This window comes from Paroedura picta, chromosome 3, assembly GCF_049243985.1.
Source record: "Paroedura picta isolate Pp20150507F chromosome 3, Ppicta_v3.0, whole genome shotgun sequence".
In the NCBI taxonomy this organism is placed as follows: domain Eukaryota; kingdom Metazoa; phylum Chordata; class Lepidosauria; order Squamata; family Gekkonidae; genus Paroedura; species Paroedura picta.
Window position 1 is genome coordinate 127433705 of NC_135371.1, and position 23298 is coordinate 127457002.

The following is a 23298-nucleotide window of genomic DNA, read 5'->3' on the forward strand; positions in this document are numbered from 1 at the left end:
AAAAAGTTGAGAAAGGCTGCCCTAGAGGGTTACCATAAGCCAGCTATGACTTGACAGCACTTTCTAGCACACATCTAGAGTGCTAAGTCAAGAAGCCTTCTAACTCTCAAGGATTCCAACCTACTTGTTAAACATTATTAAAGTATACTCCAAAAAAGTTTTCTAGAAATGCTAAGTGTATTCATAATTTGTATTCATAAATTTATCTTTTTCCATAATGGGAATTCTAGAGCAGGAACAGGAAGAAGCATTGCAGTTATAACTGGCCAGGCTTCCATTTCAGCCAGAAAGGCTAGGCAGATTATCAGGTACCAATAAAAATTAAGCTACAGATCTTTAAAAAGCAAAATGGTTGATCTGAAGTGAGATGATTTCAAATTCACTGTATTTGAATGCTGGCTGTGTATAATCTGTTAATGACTAGAAAGCTGGCTTTCCTAGCAGCAATATTTCTGTAAAAGGCTGGCTTGAAATTCATTTCCTAAGGGACTGCAGTCAATTTAGTTCTTATATATGCTGTGAACTCCTTAAAGGTCAGCTGGAATAGCAGAATCCAGACTGCTACAAACTCAATTTGAACGAAATAAAATATTTTGCAGCATATTAAATGAAAAAGCAGAAAGACTTATGCTACAACATTGCAAAACATCTATTGCTGAAGACAGTTTAAGCTGTATTTGAAATAGTATACATTTATTTTTATAACATGAAGAAGAAGAAGAAGAAGAAGAAGAAGAAGAAGAAGAAGAAGAAGAAGAAGAAGAGTTGGTTCTTATATGCCGCTTTTCTCTACCCGAAGGATTCTTAAAGCGGCTTACAGTCACCTTCCCCTTCCTCTCCCCACAACAGACACCCTGTGAGGTAGGTGAGGCTGAGAGAGCCCTGATATTACTGCTCAGTTAGAACAGCCTTATAAGTGCTGTGGTGAGCCCAAGGTCATCCATCTGGCTGCATGTGGGAGAAAAGGGAATCAAACCCGGCTTGCCAGATTAGAAGTCCACACTCATAACCACTACACCAAGCTGGCTGTCATCATTAGCATAAGCATCTCTTTGACCGACTGCACATTGCAGCAGCCATGCTGGGCTGCTGCCGGTTTCTTGCTGTGGAATGGTATGATCTGCCGCTTCCAGTGTCCCCACGGGTGACCCTGTCCACCCCAGATTGCTGCATCTCCACAGACACAGCCAAGGTGGGAAGGTTCCGTCATGGTGTGGGTGGGTTTTCTTCTTTGCACAAAGGTAAGATTGTGTTTGTACCCAATCCCACCCAATCCCACCTTCCTGCAAAGAAAAACAATTCCCCATTTAACGCTCAGAAATGATGAAAAGTAGAATTGTTTATATTCTTTTCAGGTTATTATATATAAAACAAAGTTTTGCTTCTGATACAGGTTTCAATCTAAACTACCATAAATGATGTCAGCTTGCAGAAGCAGTCTTTGTTCTTGTATGGGTTCTAGCATAGTGTCTGAAATGGGAAGATGGTATTGGTATTGGAAGGAAATGCCCCTTTTGGAAAGATTTGGTTCTACTCACAAAAGTCTGTATGCAAGATTGGTGTCTGCAATTCCTCCTGCTCCTCAAGTAATTCTTAGGAGCACAGGAGAGGAGCGGGGAAAGGAACAAATATTTGTTCTCCAAACTTGTTCCATTCATGGTTGGTTGCACCCAACGCACTGTCAAAATCTCATTGCCATTTCCTAGACTGTTTATACAAAATCAAAAGCATGATTACAATTTTATTTTGCCACATTTAGATTTCTTCGTGCACAGCATGTTTTCTCAGTAATCAACGAGTTCTTTTTCATCATGGGAATAAGTGTGTAGTTCTGAAATGTTAGTTCTGAATGGTAGTTCTGAAAAGTGTGCCTCAGTACATGAAATTGGTGCTTTGCCCAGCAACGAAACTTGCTTTTTTTCTTTGCATAGCAGCCTGTGCTTTTTGAGGTATTCTGATCCTCATTGGAGCTGCCATTGGTATGTAGCTAGCTCGACTTTAGCAGTTTGTATGCCAGAATATGGTGCAGACTGAATGAGTTTGGCCTCATTACTTCAGGCAAGATTAGCATGTGTGAGATGTCTGATGGAAATCTGCAGGGGAGGTCTGAAAATATATATCATGACTGGAATGGCTGATAATAAATAAGTGAGTAGGTCTGCATGAGAGGAACCAGACAACATAATCTGAAAATGGCGCAAAATTGATCTCTGAACCAGTTGTCCTGTCACATTGTTTTTTGTTTGAAAACTGTACTTAGGGATGTAAGAGTGATAATATCTTTGCTGTATATATTAGCTTTCCAGTTTAGGTGAAATTAATATGGGCATGTGTTCTGTTCCAAAGTCTGAAGAATGCGGTCTTCTGTGAACAAATGATTTCATGAGGAGGAGATTGTGTATCGTGGGAAGGACTGTGGCTAGTTGGAACAACCTCTGTTTTGCATTTAGAAGTTCCCAGATTCAATCCCCAGCATCTCCAGGTTGTAGGTTCAGGTAGGAAATGATGTGAAAAACAGCCTGAGACTCTGGAGACCCCCTGCCAGCCTGTGTACGATACTGACTTTGATGGACCAATGGCCTGATTCCATATAAGTCAGCTTCTTGTGTCCTCAAGACTGTAACATGAAAATTATATACAAGCAAAAGCTTATTTTTGTTTGGAGTAATTGGGGACCAAGGGCCTTGGAATTTACAGGATAATCTTGATAGGCTCAAAAAGTGGGCTAAACTGAATAAAATGAAGTTCAATAGTGACAAATGTAAAGTTCTGCATTTAGGTGGGAAAAACCAAATACACCAATATAGGATAGGGGAAACTTGTCTTGGCAGTAGGATGTGTGAAAAGGATCTAGGAGTCTTAGTAGACCATACATTGAACATGAGTCATCAGTGTGTCTCGGTTGCTAAAAAGGCAAATGGGATTTTGGGCTATATCAAACATCACGGGAGGTGATGGTACCGCTTTACTCTTCTCTGGTTCAGCTTCACTTGGAGTACTGTGTTCAGTTTTGGGCACCCCAGTTGAAGAGGAATGTAGACAAACTGGAGCATGTCCAGAGGAGGGCAACAAAGATGGTGAGGGGTTTGGAGACCAAGACGTATGAAGAAAGGTTGGGGGAGCTTGGTCTGTTTAGCCTGGAGAGGACTGAGAGGGGATCTGATAACTATCTTCAAGTATTTAAAAGGGTGCTATATAGAGCAGCGATAGTCAACCTGTGGTCCTCTAGATGTTCATGGACTACAATTCCCACGATCCCCTGCCAGCAAATGCTGGCAGGGGCTCATGGGAATTGTAGTCCATGAACATCTGGAGGACCACAGGTTGACTACCCCTGCTCTATATGTCACCCTTTTAAATACTTGTGGCTGCACATGGCGTAAATGTGCATGTGTGGACCTGCCGCGCATGTGCGTTTGCGCCGGCAGCCGCACTTCCCTCTCCCCCCGCTCCCGCAAAAAGAGGCTTGCCGGGCCGCAAGCTAATCAGCCGCTTTGGCGGCCAATTTGCTTGCGGCCTGGGAAGTTTCTCACTGCAGGGAGGGGGGTGGGGAGAGGAAGCTGTGGCCCAATGGTGGGGCCTTCACGGCCCGGCACCGGGCCACTGCCCCGTGGTTGGGGACCACTGGATTAGATGACCCATGAGGTCCCTTCCAACTCTATTATTCAATGATTCTAACATATGTTTAGCATGCATTGGAAATGTACATTTCATAATTATCTGCATAAACCCATGTATTTTAATCCAGAACTTTTGAACCACTTAACACCTCCATGAAATGTGATAGTAAGAACCATTTTTTTTTTGTACATCTCCAGCATTTACTGTCTGCATTTGATATCTTACCTAAAACTGTGGGGATAATGTACCACCTATAAAACATTTTAAACCATCCTTCCCTTAACAATTGACTTTTTGTTAGCTTAATGTTTTTTTCCCCATGTGGTTCCCATTTCTTGAACATTATTTGTGGCCGAAATTCTGTATCCATTTAATCATGAATTTTTCACTTGTTCACCTTCTGTTTTTATTTTAAGTAAATATTTAGAAATTCGGCCTAACAGATGAGGTTTATACATTTTAACAACATTTCAAATTCAATACAATTGCTGGGTTGATTTTTTGAACCCCATACTTCTGATTTTAATCTTGAAATTAATTATCTGTGTGTGAGCCAGTCTAAGTTTTTCTATTCTTGTACCATCTGAGAGTAATCTTTTATTTATCCTTGGGATGATATTAAATCTAGATATCGCAGTGGAATAAGCTTCCTTGGGAAGGTGTTGGGTTCTCCATCTTTGGAAATTTTTAAACAGAGGCTGGATAGCCATCTGACGGAGAAGCTGATTCTGTGAAGGCTCAAAGGGGTGGCAGGTTAGAGTGGATGAGCGAGAGGGTTGTGAATGTCCTGCACAGTGCAGGAGGTTGGACTAGATGATCCATTAGGTCCCTTCCAACTCTGATTCTATGATTCTAAATTCAAATGGTGATGCAATAGTTTAATACACATCAGTTACAGAAAAGGTAGATATGTCCTTCATGGTCTGGGACCCATATACCTGAGGGACTGTCCTTTGCAGGGCCTTGCGCTCTGCTGGCTCCAACTTGTTGATTGTTCCTGGCCCCAGGGACGCTCACCTGGCCTCAACCTGGGTCAGGTTCTTTTCGGTCCTGGCCCCTACCAGGTGGAATGAACTCCCAGAGGAGCTGCAGGCCCTCGGTGAGCTTACTGTTTTTCGTAGGGCCTGCAAAACGGAGCTCTTCTGCCAGTTTTATGGTCTGGGCCAGTGCTACAGCAGGTGGGTTGGGTCCCCCTTGCCACTGACATTTAAAAATCTTGGTGCCGAACATCTTGGTCTCCCCTCCATGCTGCCCTCACAAGGGCCCTCCTGTTTTAAGGAGGGCCATGGTTTTTTAAGGAGGGTCATGGCTTCCTCGCCATCTGTTAAGGCTTTGTTGAATTGTAGTAATTGGGGTTTTAATAGGGTTTTATTGAATGGACTACTTTTTGTGACCTGCTACAAGCCGATTTTCGAGAGCAGTGGGCTATAAATCCAATTAATAAATAATAAATGTTAAGGATGGCTGAATGAATAAAAGGGGTAATACTGATTCAGCAGTGACCTACCCAACAGGTTTTTAAGTCTGAAAACTTAAATCGTTCATTACGAGTTTTAAAAATTCAAAACTTAAATTCATTCTTTAACTCCTAAGGGCGATTAAGAACATCATGTTCCAATTTAACTTTTCCAGACCAGTCCTGTAAGTGTCACTTCACTAGATTTCTAGAAGCAAAAAAAGGAAGCATGGGGGGAGGGATCTGCATTCTGAAGTGTGGCCTACATAAGAATGTGGGATATTTTTAGCAAAAAACTGATGTTACAACTAAATGTGGTTTGTTTATGTCTAAATGAGAGCCTCTTGTGGCGCAGAGTGGTAAGTGTCAGAAATGCTGTCTGAAGCTGTCTGTCCATGAGGTTGGGAGTTCGATCCCAGCAGCTGGCTCAAGGTTGACTCAGCCTTCCATCCTTCCGATGTTGGCAAAATGAGTACCCAGCTTGCTGCTGAGGGGTAAAACGGTAATGACTGGGGAAGGCACTGGCAAGGCCACCCTGTATTGATTCTGCCATGAAAATGCTGGAGGGCGTCACCCCAAGGGTCAGACATGACTCGGTGTTTGCACAGGGGATACCTTTACCTTTTATAGAGAGAAAGGTGGTGAGGTAACTCCCTCTATACATGTTTCATAAGTCTTGAAAGCATAGTCTATGAAGCATTTAAGCTAAGGATCCTCTCTTTTTTAAACTACATTGACTTTTGTTAAACTATACTGAGATAACAGTGTGGACCTATTGGAATATGCAGCATGTATTCCTGGCTGTAAGAAAGCATCCTTATTTCAGCTAAGAACATAGAGAAGCCATGTTGGATCAGGCCACTGGCCCATCCAGTCCAACATACTGTGTCACACAATGGCCAAAACCCAGATGCCTTTTGGAGGTTGTCCAGCGGTGGGGCCAGAATGCCAAAAGCTCTCTTATTGTTGCCCCCCCAGCACCCAAAATACAGAACTGCCTCAGACATAGTATTCCATCTGTATCTTTTAGCTAAAGCCATTGATGGACCTCTGCTCCATGTTTATCCAATCCCTTCTTATATCTTTCTGTGCTTGTAGATATCATCACTTCCTGCATCACTAAATTACACATGTTAATTATTCTTTGGGTGAAAAAGTACTTCCTTTTATCTGTTCTAAGCCTGTCGATCATTCATTTCATTGAATGCCCATGAGTTCTTGTATTGTGAGAAAGGGAGAAAAGTACTTCTTTCTCTGCCTTCTCCATCCCATCCCATATATAGTTTTGTTAATCTCTATCATGTCATCCCCTCAATTGTCATTTCTCCAAATTAAAGAGCCCTAACCTCTTTCCACCTCTGGATCAAGGGAGGCAGGAACTTCAAGTTCTTCTTCTGGCCAGTAGATGGAGCTCACGTGACTTCCTCAGTTCCATTTCTGCCTTGGAGGGAGAGCATTGAGCTTAGCAGCCAGCATAGAAACAGCAACTTTTGACCCTTTTTTCTCTTATTATTCCTCCTCTGCCCCTTCTCCCCAATCTGCTTCTTTAAAAAAAAATTCCCTCAACCTTTTACTTTCTTTCTGTTCTGTGTGTGAAAGCCATTAAAGGCCTACTCACTCCCCAACGGACTTTTGGAGCCGAGCCAAGCCACAAGAATGGCAGACGACCTTTTATCCAAAGGAGAGCTGGGGGCACCCATGGAGCCCACAACCCAGTAGCCTCACACACTGGAGGGCATGCCTCAGGCTGTCCCAAACCCAGCATATGATGAGCTGTTTCTGCACCTTTTCCAATGCTATAATATTATTTTTGAAGTGTGGTGACCGGAACTGTACACAGTATTTCAAATATGGGCACACCGTAGATTATATAGGGTCATTATGATACTGGCTGATTTCTTTAAAATCCCCATCCTAATAATCTCTAGTATAGTGAAAGCTGTATCATGGTTTCCTTATACGATGGAAAGTTTAGAGATGTAAAGAAGGGTATGTTTACAAAAGGTCACTATAAAACAAAAGTTTACATAAAATGTTATGGAGGCCATTTGAATTCTTATCTCAGGGAAGGGAAGAACATTGTTATTAGTAAATAGGAACTGTTGGAAATTGAAATCTATTCTTGAGAACATAAGAACTGTACTGGATGAGATCAGTGGTCCATCTAGTCCAGCACAGTCTCTCAGTGACCAACCAGTTATTTCAGAGGGCCTGAAACAGGGCATTGAGGCCTTGACCTGATGTTGCCTCCTAGCACTGGGATTCAGAGGCTGCTGCCTCTGAATGTGGAGGTTTCCTTTTAGCCATCATGGCTAAGTCACATTGACTTAATTCCCATGAATTGGTCTAATCCCTTTTTAAAATTGTCTGTGCTTGTGACCCTCACTACATTTATGGTCATGAGGTGGCTTACAAGTACATGTAAAACCACCTCTATATATTTAAAAAAAAACAGCAACTATGGAACATAGCTGTACTCACAGCTGCCAACAGCATCCATTTCAAAAGGCTACCAAAAGGTCGTGGTGAATAAAAATCTCTTTAGGTTCATGAAATTCAGTATTGTGTCTGCAAATGACGGCATGTTGAATCAACCAAATTATCTTGTCTATCTAGCATCCTGTTACCTATAGTGGCTAACCAGATGCTCCAGAAGTTCCATATGCAAGAGTTGCAGAGTCAATATATGGCATGCAAAACAAAAATAGAAATCAAACAAGTTACTCAGAAAGTTCATAGTTACCAAATTACCTCTCTCTCAAGTAACAACCCAAAGGGATCTCTCTCTCTCTCTCTCTCTCTCTCTCTTTGTGTGTGTGTGTGTATGATTTGTGGTAAAAAGCTGGATGAAAATATACAATTAAAAATTCAGAAACCATTTAAATGCAGAGTGTTACAGTTCAATTTGCTTCCAAGTTGTGTTAATCAGTGTTGCCAGTAAATAATTGTAAAAGAAATGGATTGCTGCTAAATGTACTCTGTGCTGATTTTTTAGCATAAACTTTGGGACCATCTATTGCTGATTATTCAGTGCCTAAACTTGGTCTACAGAAGGGATGTTTCCAGGAAAAGAGGCAAACAAATAAGAGCAACTTTCAACTTTGTTACCTTATCAAATAAGTTGTTTAGTTCTTTCTACTGAAATCTGATTCTCAGTGTTTCATTTTCCACAGTGCCAGAACCTATTAAGACCAGTTTAAGCCAGCCCCAACCTGCCGGTACCAGTACCAGTACTTCCACCAGCACTATTACTAACAATAGCAATGGCAAGCGTGCATCTGCCAATGGGCAGCAGCCAGCTGCATCCCGATACTTGCCTCGTGAGGTGCCTCCACGCTTCCGCCAACAAGAACAGAAGCAGCTTTTAAAGAGAGGCCAGCCTCTGCCTACTGGAACTCTGATCAGCACGAGCCCAGCGCCAGGTACTGGACAAGCAGGAGCAAGTCCTCCTCCACAGCCAGGAGCAGGTGGACATCACCACCCCAAGACTCAGATCCCAGCAGGTAAGAGGCTTATGCTGACTTGTTTAGGCAGTCATTTAAATACCTAATTCAGAGCTGCTTCCTTTGATTTGAAGGATAGGCTGTTTAGAGATATGTTCACTTAAAATGTATGTGCAGACATATGGAAGTCTGTGTCCCTCAGAAATAGTTGAATAATCTTGGTACTTTATTGAAATCTGAATACACATGAATACTGTACTTTGCATTGCCTTTGTCCGCACATTTCCCCCTGATTTTCATTTCCATATCCCAATAATGTATGCTCATCATAGCTTCTTGGAAGGCTGGGCAGAACAGAGCTATGGTCAATGATGTGAAAGTGGTGACTTGTCTTAGGACTAAACTAGACATATTGGCGTGGAATCTTCTACATGTATTTATAAATGCCCCCCGCAGGGCTATGCCCCCCGCAGGACTCTGCACTTTGCGAGTGAGAATCTTCTGGTCGTTCCCGGCCCTAGGGAAGCACGCCTAGCCTCGACCAGGGCCAGGGCCTTTTCAGTCCTGGCCCCCACCTGGTGGAATGAGCTCCCGGGAGAGCTGCGGGCCCTGCAGGACCTTTCAATGTTCCGCAGGGCCTGCAAGACGGAGCTCTTCCGCCAGGTCTACGGTTGAGGCTGGGGCTGCTGGGGTACATCGACTGCTCTCCCCCAGGCTTCTTCTTGAACACCGTTGACCTCCTTCTCCTCCACCCCCCCCCTTTTTTTAGGAAGGGGGGTAGGAAGGGGATCTTATTATTGTGCCGCCATGCTGTGACATTTTAAAGTCTTTTAATGGGAGTTTTAGTGGGGTTTTAAGACACTGTAACCTGCCACGAGCCATTTGGGAGTGGCAGGAAATCTAAATAATAATAATAATAATAATAAAAAAATGGGTGCATCCGTTCATTTCTAAAGGAAGTTGTGTGATTAATGGAAACTAAACCTTGTCATTTTTTTCTTGCTGTGCTCTGGAGCTTTCAGCACTTTTCAAGTCCTGTTACAATGCTAGAATTGGACCAGGATGGAAGTACTGAAAGCCCCAAAGTTCAGTGAGGTAAGGATTGGGAAAGGAACAGCTTTCCTTGCCTACACATTTCTGCTTTTTTTAAAAAACAGATCCATAACCACAACCACACTAGATGTGAATGGATGAACACACTTCTCCTTGCATCTGATTTGGCCTTTATGGAGTAGACTAATTTGCTGTGATTGATGGGATAATTTTGGAGGGGAAACTACCTAGCTTCAAAACTAATAGAGCATGTTTAGACATCCCTTTTTCAGCTGGTGAAATTTGGAAAGCCCAGACCATCTTGTAATGGACCATTTTGAGGTATAACTCAAAACACTTATACAAATCACTGTAAAGGAACAGGATTACACAATAAGGCCAAGAATAAGCTATAGCTATTTGATGTGAACAGCATTGGGGGTCAATAAACTGAGACTGAATGTAAATGAATGAAGGAGCTTACGTTTCTCCAACTTTTTACAGTTTTTGCATTGTATATCTTGATTGGGTCATAATAGAGTGCTAACCAGCTCCCTCCCAGTCAATACAATGTTAGCATCCTCTTAATGAATTGTTTCATTTATTTATTTTTATATTTATATACCACCTTCCCCGGAGACTCAGAGTGGTTTATGTGGAACATAAATAATACATGGAATTTAGTTTCTACATAACATATGAATGAACTGCAACAATGACATTAACATTAGCAACTACCACAAAGGGTAACAGTCTATAACAAATCAAACGGGTCCAAGGTTCACAATGAGTGTATGGATTCCTAGGAGGGTGGGTGCAGGGGCCCTGCAGGTGTTGCTGAATGCCTGACGGAAGAGCTCATTGTGGAACTGTTTTAGTTTTCCTGTTATACCCCAGGGGAGAAGGACCCTTCTCAGTAGGTATCCAGTGGTCTTTATGTCAGGGCCCTGATCTCCTCTGGGAGCTCCGTCCACCAGGTGGAGGGCCAAGCGGGCTTCTTTAGGGCCAGGGATCATTAGCCAGTTGGTAGTGGCAGAGCGTAAAGCTCTTTGAGGGGCATAGGTAATTACCAGAACCTTTAGCCTGATCCAGAATTTGACTGATAGCCACTGTAGTTGATGGAGGATGAGTCGAATGTGGGACTTCCATGGTGTTACTGTGAGGACCTTGTCCCATTCTGAGAGGTATGAAGCAGGTTGCAAAGCGTATCTCAAGCTGTTTTCATACAGATTTAAAGGAAGAAGTTTGCAGTGTGAAGAGCCTTACTATGTTTATTTTATCAGGGTTAAACTATAACTCCCGTGTTTGCAAGCAGCAAATCTGTCCTACAATCCAGGAAGTAATTTTGCATTCTGCACGCATTAAAGCCCCATACTAGGTGACATGTATGTAATTTAAGATTTATTCTGATACAGCTTGTAAAATGGGCATTCTCTACATCATATATATGTTATAATAAAAGAATTCGTTGCTTTTGTGGTAATTTGTAACTAATGTAGGTTAAAGTAACACATTTAATCTTGCGTGAAATTCAGTTGACCTTGGACATTCCTTTCAAATCATCAGCCTTAATCATAAGAGGCTACCATGAATAAAATACAAAAAAAACCAATTAAAGTGTTCAAGTAACTTTTTGTAATATTTCTTATTAACCATTTTTTTTCTGAAACCTTTTGAAGTTACACTTCTGACCACTCTCTGAGATCCACCTAGCTCATGCACTCTCTGAGCAACTTCTTGTCTGTTCAAGTGGCTGCTCCATTCATTGGTCATTATGCATTTTCCAATCTGAGGTAACCAGACCACCTCCAGCAAGGAGGAGAGCTCAACCTTATCCCTCTCTTTGCATTGACTGCTGTGGGTCTGCAGCACTCGGCGGCATTGAACTTTGCCTGTTTATAGCCTGTATAGGCAGATTGATTGCACTCCACCTGCTAGTATCTTCTGCCACCCAGTTTGAGAAATGATATCTCTGACTCTTGCAGAAATAACCTGTGATCAAAGCAAAAGAGTCAGTTTACACAGGATCAGTTGTACAACATTGTCTAAGTATTTTTTCCAAAAGAGAGCTACTGATATCTTTATATTGTCTTGCAATCATGAGAGCTGAAACAATATAGAACGCTAACACAGCTTGAAAATTAACATTTCAAAATCTGTGCTTAGAGTGATCTTCCTTTAAAGTAAGTAAGCTGAGATTTTTCAGCAGCTGTTGCTTTCAAAGCCTTCAAACCATGGAAGCTGGCAGCCACACTATACAAGTGCAGTATGTGATACTGGAGCAAGATGAACTAGTCCTTGGAGAGTTAATGGGCTCCCTGCCAGTTTATAGCCTAGCTGAACCAGAATTACTTGCAAATATTTGAGTATATTCTTCCCTAAGAATAGCCTGAGAAATGGGGAGGCTGAATGGGGTCAGCTAGAAGGAAGATGGCCAGCCAGCCCTTGCAGCATACATGCCAGGGCTTATTTCAGAACAAGTAATTAGGTTAGAAAGGAAGAGACAGAGTTCAGGAAAATACTGGCAACATGAGAACTCATGGTGCAGCTAAGCTCTCTACATAGTTCTCAGAAGCCTACAAATGCATCTGCTTGAGAGGAGTATGCCAGTTGTTACAAAGTTCCAATTCAAAGTGGGTAGCAAGAGTAAGAATTGTCTAGAATTCCAGGTTTCTTGTCCCAAGGGATTATGCTTGTATAAACAAAAACAGAGGGTAAGACAAGAGCTGTCACAGCTCTAACACCAGACTCCTCAGGCTTCCAGAAGTTTGCTGCCACAATCATGCCCTATCTGATCCAGTACAAGACATGATCACATTCTGCCCATGAGCATACCTGCTTTGCACCTGTCCAAAATAGTTTTGTATCAGTGAAGGACATTTTTTAGAATAGAGGGGAGAGTTCGGTAAATGAGAACTTGCATGGCATGATATGCATAGGAAGTTCTGTTAATGAAACATTATTTAATTTGAATTCTTCCCCCCCCCCTGGCTTAGTCATGGTAAAATAATTCAAAACTCAAGGTAAACAGCTAATGAAGATTAACTTTGTTTAGGGCTGGGCAAATCCCAATACAGATGCAAGTGCCTAGAAATGTGAAAGTTTTCCTATTCCATATCCAAAAACAAGTAAATAAATCCATAATGTTTCAAAATGATGAAATATTAATCTTCACTGATCAGTATTACTGATGTTATCCAACTGTTATATTTTGTACCCCGCTTTTCACTAACCAAAGGAATCTCAAAGCGGCTTACAATTGCCTTCCCTTCCTCTCTTGATGCCAGATACCCTGAGAGAGCTCTGACAGAACTGCTCTGTGAGAACAGCTCTGGCAGGAGAACCAAACAGTGTCCCCCAGGCCAGCAAACCAGAGCAGAACAACAGAATGCGAAGTTGGTAACCTACTACAACAAGTACCCCCCTTCAAGGATTGCTGCCTTGCCGTGGCAAGGGGGCTTGCGTAGCTCTGTGAAGCTATGAGCTATGCCGTGCAGGGCCACCCAAGATGGACAGGTTATAGCTGAGAGCTCTGACAAAAGGTGATCCACTGGAGAAGGAAATGGCAAACCACTCCAGTATCTTTGCCATGAAAACCCAATGGACAGTTCCAAAATCACTGCAGATGGTGACTGCAGCAAAGAAATTAAAAGACGCTTGCTCCTGGGGAGGAAAGCTATGGCAAATCTAGACAGCATCCTAAAAAGCAGAGACATCGCCCTGCCAACAAAAGTGCGTTTAGTAAAGGCTATGGTATTCCCAGTTGCAATGTACGGCTGTGAAAGTTGGACCATAAGGAAGGCCGATAGTCAAAGAATTGAGGCTTTTGAACTCTGGTGCTGGAGAAGACTCTTGCGAGTCCCTTGGACCAGTGGTCCCCAACCTTTATTAAGCTGGGGACCGGCAGGGCATCGGGCCGCGCCCGCGGGGACTGCGCCCGCGCGGGCCGCGCCCGCGCATCGAGCCGGGCCCGGCCGCGCCCGCAAGCCGCACCCGCGGATCGGGCCGCGCCCGGAAGCCGCGCCCGCGGATCGGGTCGCGCCCGCGAGCCACGCCCGCGGATCGGGCCGCACCCGCGGGCCGCGCCCGCGGATCGGGCCGCGCCGGCGTGGCCTGCATGGGCGCAGCCCAGCCCTGATTCCCTCTCCCCGCCCTCCCGCAGTAAGTAGCTTCCCGGGCCGCAAGCTTGCGGCCTGGGAAGTTTTTTACTGCGGGGGGGGCGGGGAGAGGGAGCTGCGGCCCGGCGCCATGGCCTTCGCGGCCCGGCGCCGGGCCGCAGCCCGCAGGTTGGGGACCACTGCCTTGGACTGCAAGGCGAACAAACTGGTCAGTCCTAGAGGAGATCAGCCCTGACTGCTCCTTAGAAGGCCAGATCCTGAAGATGACACTCAAATACTTTGGCCACCTCATGAGAAGGAAGGACTCCCTGGAGAAGAGCCTAATGCTGGGAGCGATCGAGGGCAAAAGAAGAAGGGGACGACAGAGAATGAGGTGGCTGGATGGAGTCACTGAAGCAGTTGGTGCAAACTTAAATGGACTCTGGGGAATGGTAGAGGACAGGAAGGCCTGGAGGATCATTGTCCATGGGGGTCAGACACGACTTCACACCTAACAACAACAACACAACAAGTACAACAGCTACCAAACTGGGATCATGGACAATAACTGCAGTGCCCCCCCCAGAACAAAACACTGAAATAAAGAACTGTAAAACTGAACACTGAAAGAAAGAACTGTAAAAATTAACTTTTAAAAGAAACATAGCCCCAAGAAGGCAATACAATGATTGGCTGGCTGGAGCAGGCTTTTATTTCCATTACCGTATATACCTGCATATAAGCCGAGGACGGCTTTTTCAGTGTGGAATAAGGTGCTGAAAAACTAGGCATATATGAGAGTATATAAGGTATTTGTCCAAATGCTGCTCTTCTTCCAAGAAACTCACCATGGTGTACATGGGTTGCCCCAACTTATCCTCCCAGCAACCAAGTGGGGGTAGTTTACATAGAACTACATAGAAAAATAGCAACCGAGCCCATGGATGAGTGAGGATTTGATTCTGGTTCTCACCAGTGCTAGCGCTGTAGTCTAATTGTTGGACCACACTACTTACTAAACTCTGCATTTCCAGTCCTTGACTTTTTGTCTCCTGTAACAGCCATTTTGTTGGTTGTGCCCTCCTGCTTCTGTCATAATTCCAAAGATGCCTGCAGAATCAAAAAGGTAGGGGACCCTTGCTGTCACTATTGAGAGAAGTATGTGCAATTTTAGAGCAATTGCTGTTTGAGTAAAAATTTGGACCTCATTGAAGTGCCAACTAAGTTTGTACATATGTTCATGCATATAATAACTAATTTCCCTCAATCTTTACTGCAATGTTAAATTCTTTTTCTGGTACTTTCAGGTCTTGTCTATTTTCTAGTTAGCCAGTCTAGAGTTTTCAAAAGCTGAATGTAGAAACATTATTTTGTTCATTGTTATTTCGGTGTCTTCCTAGCCACTATGCAAAGCTTAATCAGATCGTTGTAGGCCACAGTGAGATACTTAATTTATTATTTGTACCTTTTGAAAGATGGTTATTTTGACAGCATTATAGAAAACAACTTGTTTGGATTCCCTTTTCAATGGTTTAGTTGATGGGGGAGTTGTATATGCTGCATTTTAAATGAAATAACATTGAAATATTTTCTATTCCTCCTTTTGTAGGAATTCATTCACCTTTAGCCTTTTTATTTTTAACTGTTCTGAAGTAATAAAATGTTTTAATAAGACACATTAAATATTCCTTCAAATTGTATATAGTTTTGCTGAAGATTCTGTGTAATCTTAAAACTGAGGGGTTTTGCTGTCTTGCACATCAAAGAGTTTAAAAGCCTGTGGAAGAACTCAGTTGTTGGCTGTAGGCCCTGAATAGTTTTCGTAAGTGCTGATGAAGTTGAAATTTAAATATGTAAGTGGAGAACCGAATAGAATGCTAGTACTGGATGTTCACTTGAAGGAAAGATCACAGGAGGAAGAAGTGATGGAATTGGAGTTTTATCCTAGGAGCAAATATTTAAACTAGTGACTAATAAATTAAGATATGACATGGCTTTCCCATGCAACTTCATGGTTAAAATAGAAAATAAGATTTTAAATAAATATATGTATTATAAAGCAATATTACACAATTTATAGCCCAATCTGCCTGCAAGGTACTTAGTGCTGCTTACATTTAGTTCATTCACAGGTGGTCTCCCATCTAGGCCTCTTATCTTCTGCGGAACTGTCACATGCACTCAGATGCCGGTATTATATACTAGCATTAAAGCCCGTTGTATCCAGGAATGCAATGAGTGCTAGTGGCACTCCCCCCCGAGGGTGCGGCTGGCTACTGACATGTTGTTCCCTCAGGTGGGTGGGACGAAGGAGCCGTAGGCGGTCATGCGGGCAGACAGCAATCGAGCTGGAGGGCATGCAGTCGGTTCGGATGGTGTGGCTGGCGGGTCATTGGGTGGGCGATGCAGGGCAGCATGGGAGGGAGCGGCTCAGCGGGTAGGTAGATCCTGGAAGCAAGGCTTGGCAAGTGCCTCGTGGCGGGTCAAGCGGCTCACAGCCCATGACGCTGGTGGGTGATGTGGTTTTCCCGCTGCCTGCTGAAGTGATGGGCCTGCAGCTGGTTGGCCTGGCATGCGGCAGGCAATGTGGGAGGTGCGCTGCCCGAACATTCAGGCAGTTGGGCTGCGGCGGCTGCTGGAGCCTGCATTGATCCATCAGGGCAGGGCAGGAGCACCCTCCTCAGCAGCCAGGCAGGGCCTGGGTGCGAGGCTGCCAGAGCGCCTCATGGCCAGTTTCTGGAGGCAGGCACTCCAAGGGCTGGCCCAATCCGTTCTGGATACGTTCGGATTAGCCCATGCAGGCAGAAGCACAGTCCGGATACTGGATATGGTCCCGGATAGCGCTCTGTCCACAGAGGCGTTTCACAAATATTAAGGAGAACAATGGTTAGGATAATCTTAACTAAATGCATTAACAGATTACTATAGTATTGGTGGCCGTTTTTTGCTTTCCATTGTGTGTTTGAAAAACTTCTAGATGCCAGTATAAATTAAAGCAAGTACAAAAGTCAATGCCTAGATATTTCCAAGCTTAGATCAAGCATATGTACTTTTGAACAATGGCTAAGTACATCTGAGTATTAAGATGATAAACACGTTATTTATCATTTATTAGCTCATAATTTATTATGCTTTTTGAATGTGGACTTTTAGCATGCTAGAGTTACAAAATAGTGGTTTGTGTAGGTCATAATTTTTTACATTTTTATGTGCAAAACTGTGAAAATAACATATGGGTGGAGATTGTTTGTATGAAGTGCCATCAAGTCGCAGCCAATTTATGGCAACCCCATAAGGTTTTCAAGGTAAGAGACTAACAGAGGTAATTTGCCAGTTGTCTTCTTCTACCCAGGAATTCCTTGGTGATTTCCCATCCAAATACTAACCAGAGCCAACCTGCTTAACTTCTGAGATCCAAAAAGATTAGGCTAGCCTGAGTCATCAAGGTCAGGGTAAGGGTAGAATTTAGCTCAGTTAAAATCCAGTAAATGTTTCTAGTGAGTTATGTACATTTTTACAGTACCCTCTATTTTATAAACTTGCCATGTTCTGTCCTCCTTATTGGACACTAATATAGTCAGTTCTCTAATGGCTAGAAATCTAACCTAACCTTTTTAGATTTTGACTTAGTAATTTAGTATCTTTAAAACTCTGCTAACTTGAAGAAGACAACAAACAGCAACCTTTCAACCATGGTATCCTTCGGTGCATTTTTTTCTGATCTGAATTAAAATATGTATATTATTAGTTTTAAATTAAGACTCTTGTTTAAATTTTCACTAATTTAATTTTCAGTTGTAAGCATATTAATGATCATAATAAATGTAGTAAAATATCAATAGGATAGCGAAAACATGCCATTTTTTAGTGCTTAGCACATTGACAGAAGTAATTCCTTTAATTTGAATGCTTTAGAAGTGACAGTGTGTTAGAATTGTTATGATTCTCTCAGTCAAACATTGTGTTTATAGTTGTCTAAATCTAGTGCTGCTGCCCAAAATGGACATTAAAAGGGCTATATTGGAAACCGCATGTAAATTGAGTACACTTCATGTGTGGTGAATGCATAAAATCAGGTACAAGACACATGATAGATGAAAGGCTGGATAGAGAGTGCAAAATATGGCTGAAGAATTTGAGTAACTGCAATGTCATAAAATGATTGTTCCTAAAAGTAAAATATATCAGCACTGGTATTGTTAAGCATTTATCAAGTGTGTGTGTGTGTGAGAGAGAGAGAGAGAGAGGTGTGATCAGCAGCCTTGGCTTCCTTACAATAGAGTTTCTGTATATTTTTAGCATGACTAATTGGTTTTGGCGAGGTTGGAAACTGACTTGCTCTTCCTGCTGCTTATGCCCCACTTGAAGTCCTAATCTTCCTCTGGAATGTTTATGACATAACAGCTATTTTCTATCCATGTGCGGGGGGGGTGTGTGTGAGTATAATGCATAATCATCTGTATATTTCTGAAGTGTGGTGTCCATTTGTGGATATCTATGTCTGCAAATTAGGGCCATACTGACACTAAACAGATTTTGTTTTGTAAACTTAAGGGACCTCCCAGTTTTGCAGAAAAATCTGAAAACTAAAAACAACCCCCCCCCCCATGTTGGGGGCTTAACTTGCATACCTTCTCCAGGCAACAGCAGTGACAGTGATAGAGATATGCTTAAAAGCTGTGCCAGTCCCAACAATGACTGGCATTGGGGAGAACTATGGGAGCCCAGCCGCAGAGGCCGAGAGGCATACTGGACCCAGCAATGGTTGTGACAGTGAGGGTTTTCAGCCATGCAAGCCGCCTGGCCCAGTGGCCTGCACCGCAAACTGGGTCATTGTTTCCTTACATAGAGGTTGTTGGGGGGTGGGGAAATGAAGTCAGAGAGACAGATAAACGTAGATTGGCTGTTGGGTGGGAAGGTGAGGGAAGCAGGAAAAGGGGAGAGGCTGTGGGCACTTTCAGGAAAGAAGAAATAGTGGGAGAGGGGGAATTGAGCTCTTGTAGATTTCTACATGTAAGATAAGGATTTCAAATAGCAATTGCAGAGAAACAATATGGATTTCAAGATTAAATGGGTATTGGATTTAGGAGTTGTCTGTAATGGACTATATTGAATTTTCTAGTAGAAATATTCAACTTTTTGTCACTGACTTTTTTGAGATGTGCCTATCTAAACTGGGAAGGAGCAATTTGAGATCTACAGCTTTCAAATATGTATAATACAGGAAGTAGAAGATAGTTGCTATGAAATCTATTCTGATGCCTGCTAGCGAAGAGATGGTTGGTGTGAGACTGGAAATGGTGTTAGCATTGTGTTTGTGGGTTCCTGTATCATATTTTAGGAACAAACCTGGGTCGTGCTGGAAAAAAATATGTTTAGGATTTGTGGATGCTTGAGTTGTCAGGTAATTGGGATTTTTCCAGCCTTCTCAGGATTCCTCTGATTGCTCAGTTTTCAAGCTTCTCTATCTAATGTGTCTGTGAATACTTGAAATAGTTTGGAACATATATTTTAAATATTTGAGGCCCACCATATTTAAGATATAGCTATAGTACTTCCTTATCTAGAGATAATCTGAAATATATTCTTAAATGCTTCCCAGCAACAGCCTGTCACTACTGCTATATTCTGGATTGTTGTAAAGGAAGTCAGATATTTTATGCTAGGACAACAGAATTATGCTCTTACTTGTTTATAATCCAGTGTTTGTAATTCCAAACAAAATAGTGAGCAATTCTTAGGATTTTTAAATTCAATTTATATATTAGTTTTGAGATAGATCAAGATAATTTACTTGCCTATAAATATTTTACTAGCCTGTCTGTCCATCCCTATGTTGACTGCCAAGAGGAGAGAAAGAGAAATACCACCAATTTAGAGGTAGGTGGCACACACAGAATACATAAAACAAAGTTTTCAAAAGTCTAAATAAAATCTTAATGTTTAAAGTTCTGACTATTGAGGCATTAATGGAAGGTATTTAAAGCAGTGGTCCCCAACCTTTTTGAGGCTGGGGACCGGCAGGGCAACTGCCCGCCCGTGCATGCGCGATGCGCGGGTACGGCCCTGATTCCCTCTCCCCCCCCCTCCCGCAGTAAGAAGCTTCCCGGGCCGCAAGCTTGTGGCCTGGGAAGTTTTTTACTGCGGGGGGGGGGCGGGGAGAGGGAGCCACGGCCCGGCGCCAAGGCCTTCGCGGCCCGGCACCGGGCTGCGGCCCGCGGGTTGGGGACCACTGATTTAAAGAACCTTATCAAATCAATTGAAATGTTAAAAGAACACAATTTCCTTTAATCAACTAGGTTTTAACAGAGTCAGTATATCCTAAAGTAATTTTTCACTAAAATAGTTTAAATTTGAGTCAAAAAGTTGAACCCTGCACTATTTGCATATTGGCTTTTGCATACTTTATTTTGTTTTGGGCCGTAATGAAGAAGAGATACTGAATAATTGGTGACAGTTCAGGACATTGAAGCCCTGAGAAATGGAAAACCAGCTCATCTTCCTTCTGATTTCTAGTATTGACCAGCAATGACCATGTAGTGTCATACTGGCTTCATACTTGTAGCAGCTAGAAAACCCTTTTCCAACAATAACAAGAATCAAAGCCAAGGTTATCAGAATGTTGAATATCCTTCTGCACGCACCTAGGAAGTCATGAGGCCCAAATAGCTTTGTGTTCCCCCAAGGTTTTGGGAGCTAGTGAATGACAGATCACTGATATATTATATGTTTTGCTATCGTGATGAAATGAAATTTGATTGGACTCCTCTTATATATGTTGCAACAACCTAGTCTGCATGAATTGATTTCTCCTGGAAATTACAGTGCTGCATTTCCCATGGTGGGAAAGCAGCATGAAAATTCTAAGAGGGAAATAGAGCTATTCAGATCTTGAAGCCGGCTTTACTGACCATCACAAAAAGCTCACACTAAAGCATCCTAGGTTATTATTTCAGGTATTGCAAATCTATTATTTATTGATTGATTGATTTGTACCCCGCCACTCATGACAATGTCATCTCGTGGTGGCTTACAATATAAAATCAAATCACAAAATACCAATACCTCCCCTAAAACATTAAATATTATTACAAATATCAGAGCAGATAAACAATCGAAAATTTACCATGGGGAAATAAACAATTGAAAAATTTACCCCACATACTATACAGTAGATAAACAGCTAGAAAATTTACCACGGGGAATTAAACAATTGAAACATTTACCCCACATACTATACAGGCTAATTTTTAAATCACCTTTTCTTTTCCTCCTTTAGCTGTCTGTGCAATGAGCATGACTAGTCCTCATTACTTGTTTTCTGCACAACTAGGGAGTTCTTCAAAATACAAAAACTCCTAGCCCTGTCTATGTATAATTTCACTGCTTTGAATCTAAACACTGATGCTTGTTTAAGAACAAGCAGCGGCCTGCATAGAATGGTGAATGGAGGGAACAGTGTAGGAATCTTTCTCATATTTTTATTTATTTGCTTATTTTATGCCCCCTTTTGTGCTGATGCTTATGGCAGATTACAAAATACAGATTACAAAATATACAAAAAGTCCAGTCAAACAGCATAACATTTCCATGAGATTAGGATTACAATTAAACAACAATATAAATAACTGGCTAAGGCATGACATACTGTAAACAATGCAGAAAATGGATTAGATAGGTCAAGGGTAGTCAAACTGCGGCCCTCCAGATGTCTATGGACTATAAACGCTGGCAGGGGCTCATGGGAATTGTACTCCATGGACATCTGGAGGGCTGCAGTTTGACTACCCTTGAGATAGGTAGAATGCAATAAAAACATGATACATACAAGAAACACTGCAATAAAACATGATACATACAAGAAACACTGCAATAGTCTATAGTCCTATTCCTTTATAAAAGCCCTTCTAGTACCATTCTACTAGACCAGCTGTCCCCAACCCCCAGTCTGGGGACCGGGACCGGTTTGTAGATCAGTTGATACCGGGCTGCGGCTCCTCCTCGTCCTCCTCCCTGGCTGCTGTCTCGGAGGCTGCCCTACCACTCTGCTGCCGGCTCACCTTTGGTGTTCTCTGGGAGCTGCCATGGCTGGGGCTCCCCCTCGGCGTGGCACTGCGCAGTTGCTGCTGGCAGTGCCCCCCATTGGGAAATGGGAAGTCAGGGGCGCTGGCGGGAAAGCAAGTGGAGCAGGATCTCAGGCGGTGGCGGTGGCGGTGACGTCCCTCAGCAAAAGACTACCCCCCCCCGGGGCCTTATATATAATAATAGTATAATACTGGCTACAGGCTCACATAGGTATGGGAATACCGGTCTGTATTGACACTTGTCACTGATGAAAGAATCTCACTGAAAATGGATCAAGATTACCTGGATTCCGTTTTGACATAAGTTCTACAGAATAAAGAAATAAGAAAAACTACAAAAAAGGACACTTTTCTTTCTTTTATGAATATATTTATTGTATTGCCATTGGATACGTCTGTTTCTCTCTGTTTGGCTTCGCTTGGGGCCAGGCTGCCACTCCTTGCCAAGGTGCCCTCCTTGGCCGAGGAGGCGGCTGCGTGGTCTCCTGCGGCCCGCTTGAAGTGGAGGCAGTCAGTCTTGCGCCTTCCGATTGACCCCTCCGATTGTCAGTCCAGGGCCAGAGGGCCATGGCCCCTGTTTCCTATCCCGGACTTGGCCCGCCCCCCTTAGTCTTACTCAATTATTTATACCGCTCCCTGAGCGGTTTACAGATACAATATCAACCATTTGTGGCCTCTTGAGAAACACTAAATGGAAAATTCTCCCTTGGCCTTCCAGCTGTCATGGGGGCTTGAATTCTTGGGCCCTAAAACAGGCAGTCATCTCTTTGCTATCTAAAAAAAAACAACAGCCACTAGACAATAATGGTGTAGACCATTATTGCCAGTCTCTAATTCGTTCTTCCTGGGCAAAATGATAGATATGTGGTTGTAGAGAAACTTCAGGCCTTCTTAGATAACCCCTTTCAGTCTGGGTTCAGGCAGACCTACAAAACAGAGATGGCACTGGTGGCTTTGGTTGACAATCTCCATCTAAATGTAGATACGGCTGCATCTTTCTGCTCATCTCACTGCATTTATCAGCAGCCATTGATACAGTGGATCATGCCATCCTGTTGATACATTTGGAAGTAGAATTAGGGATTAGGCAATATGCTTGGTATTGTTTTGTCTCAGTCTTCACAAGGTTGCTATTGAGGACCAGTTATCTTTGGTGTGGGTCTGCCTTCTGAGTTCCATGAAACTCAGGCTTATTTCCATCACTATTCATATGAAACCTCTTGGAGAAATCATTCATGTTCTAGAATAGGTTGATCAATGTGCTGATAACACCCACTTCTATACTTCTTGATCCAAATCCATTGGTGATTCTACAGAGATCCTGAATCAATATCTGACTGCTGTGATTAAATGGCTATATGTGAATGAATTGCAACTAAATTTTGGTAAGCAGAGTTAATGTTGGTTAGGAAGGCTGAAGTCCTGAAGGATATGGTGCTTCCTACTTTTGATGGGGAAGGGTCCAGATGACCCTCACTGACTCACTGTAGAGCTATTGCGTGATACTGAATCCAGCTTTATTGCTGGAGAACAAGCTAATGCAGTTGCAAAAAGGACATTCTACC

At 42.8% G+C, this 23298-nt stretch overlaps 1 protein-coding gene across 4 annotated transcripts in view; it reads left to right on the forward strand.

Annotated features, from left to right (window-relative positions):
* Positions 1 to 23298, forward strand: part of TNRC6C (trinucleotide repeat containing adaptor 6C) — a 176452-nt gene that overhangs the window by 71071 nt on the left and 82083 nt on the right. For all 4 annotated transcript variants that reach the window (XM_077327647.1, XM_077327644.1, XM_077327645.1 and 1 more), the window contains exon 4: positions 8251 to 8580. In XM_077327647.1, coding sequence (XP_077183762.1) covers positions 8251 to 8580 — 330 coding nt within the window. The remainder of the gene's footprint in view (positions 1 to 8250; positions 8581 to 23298) is intronic.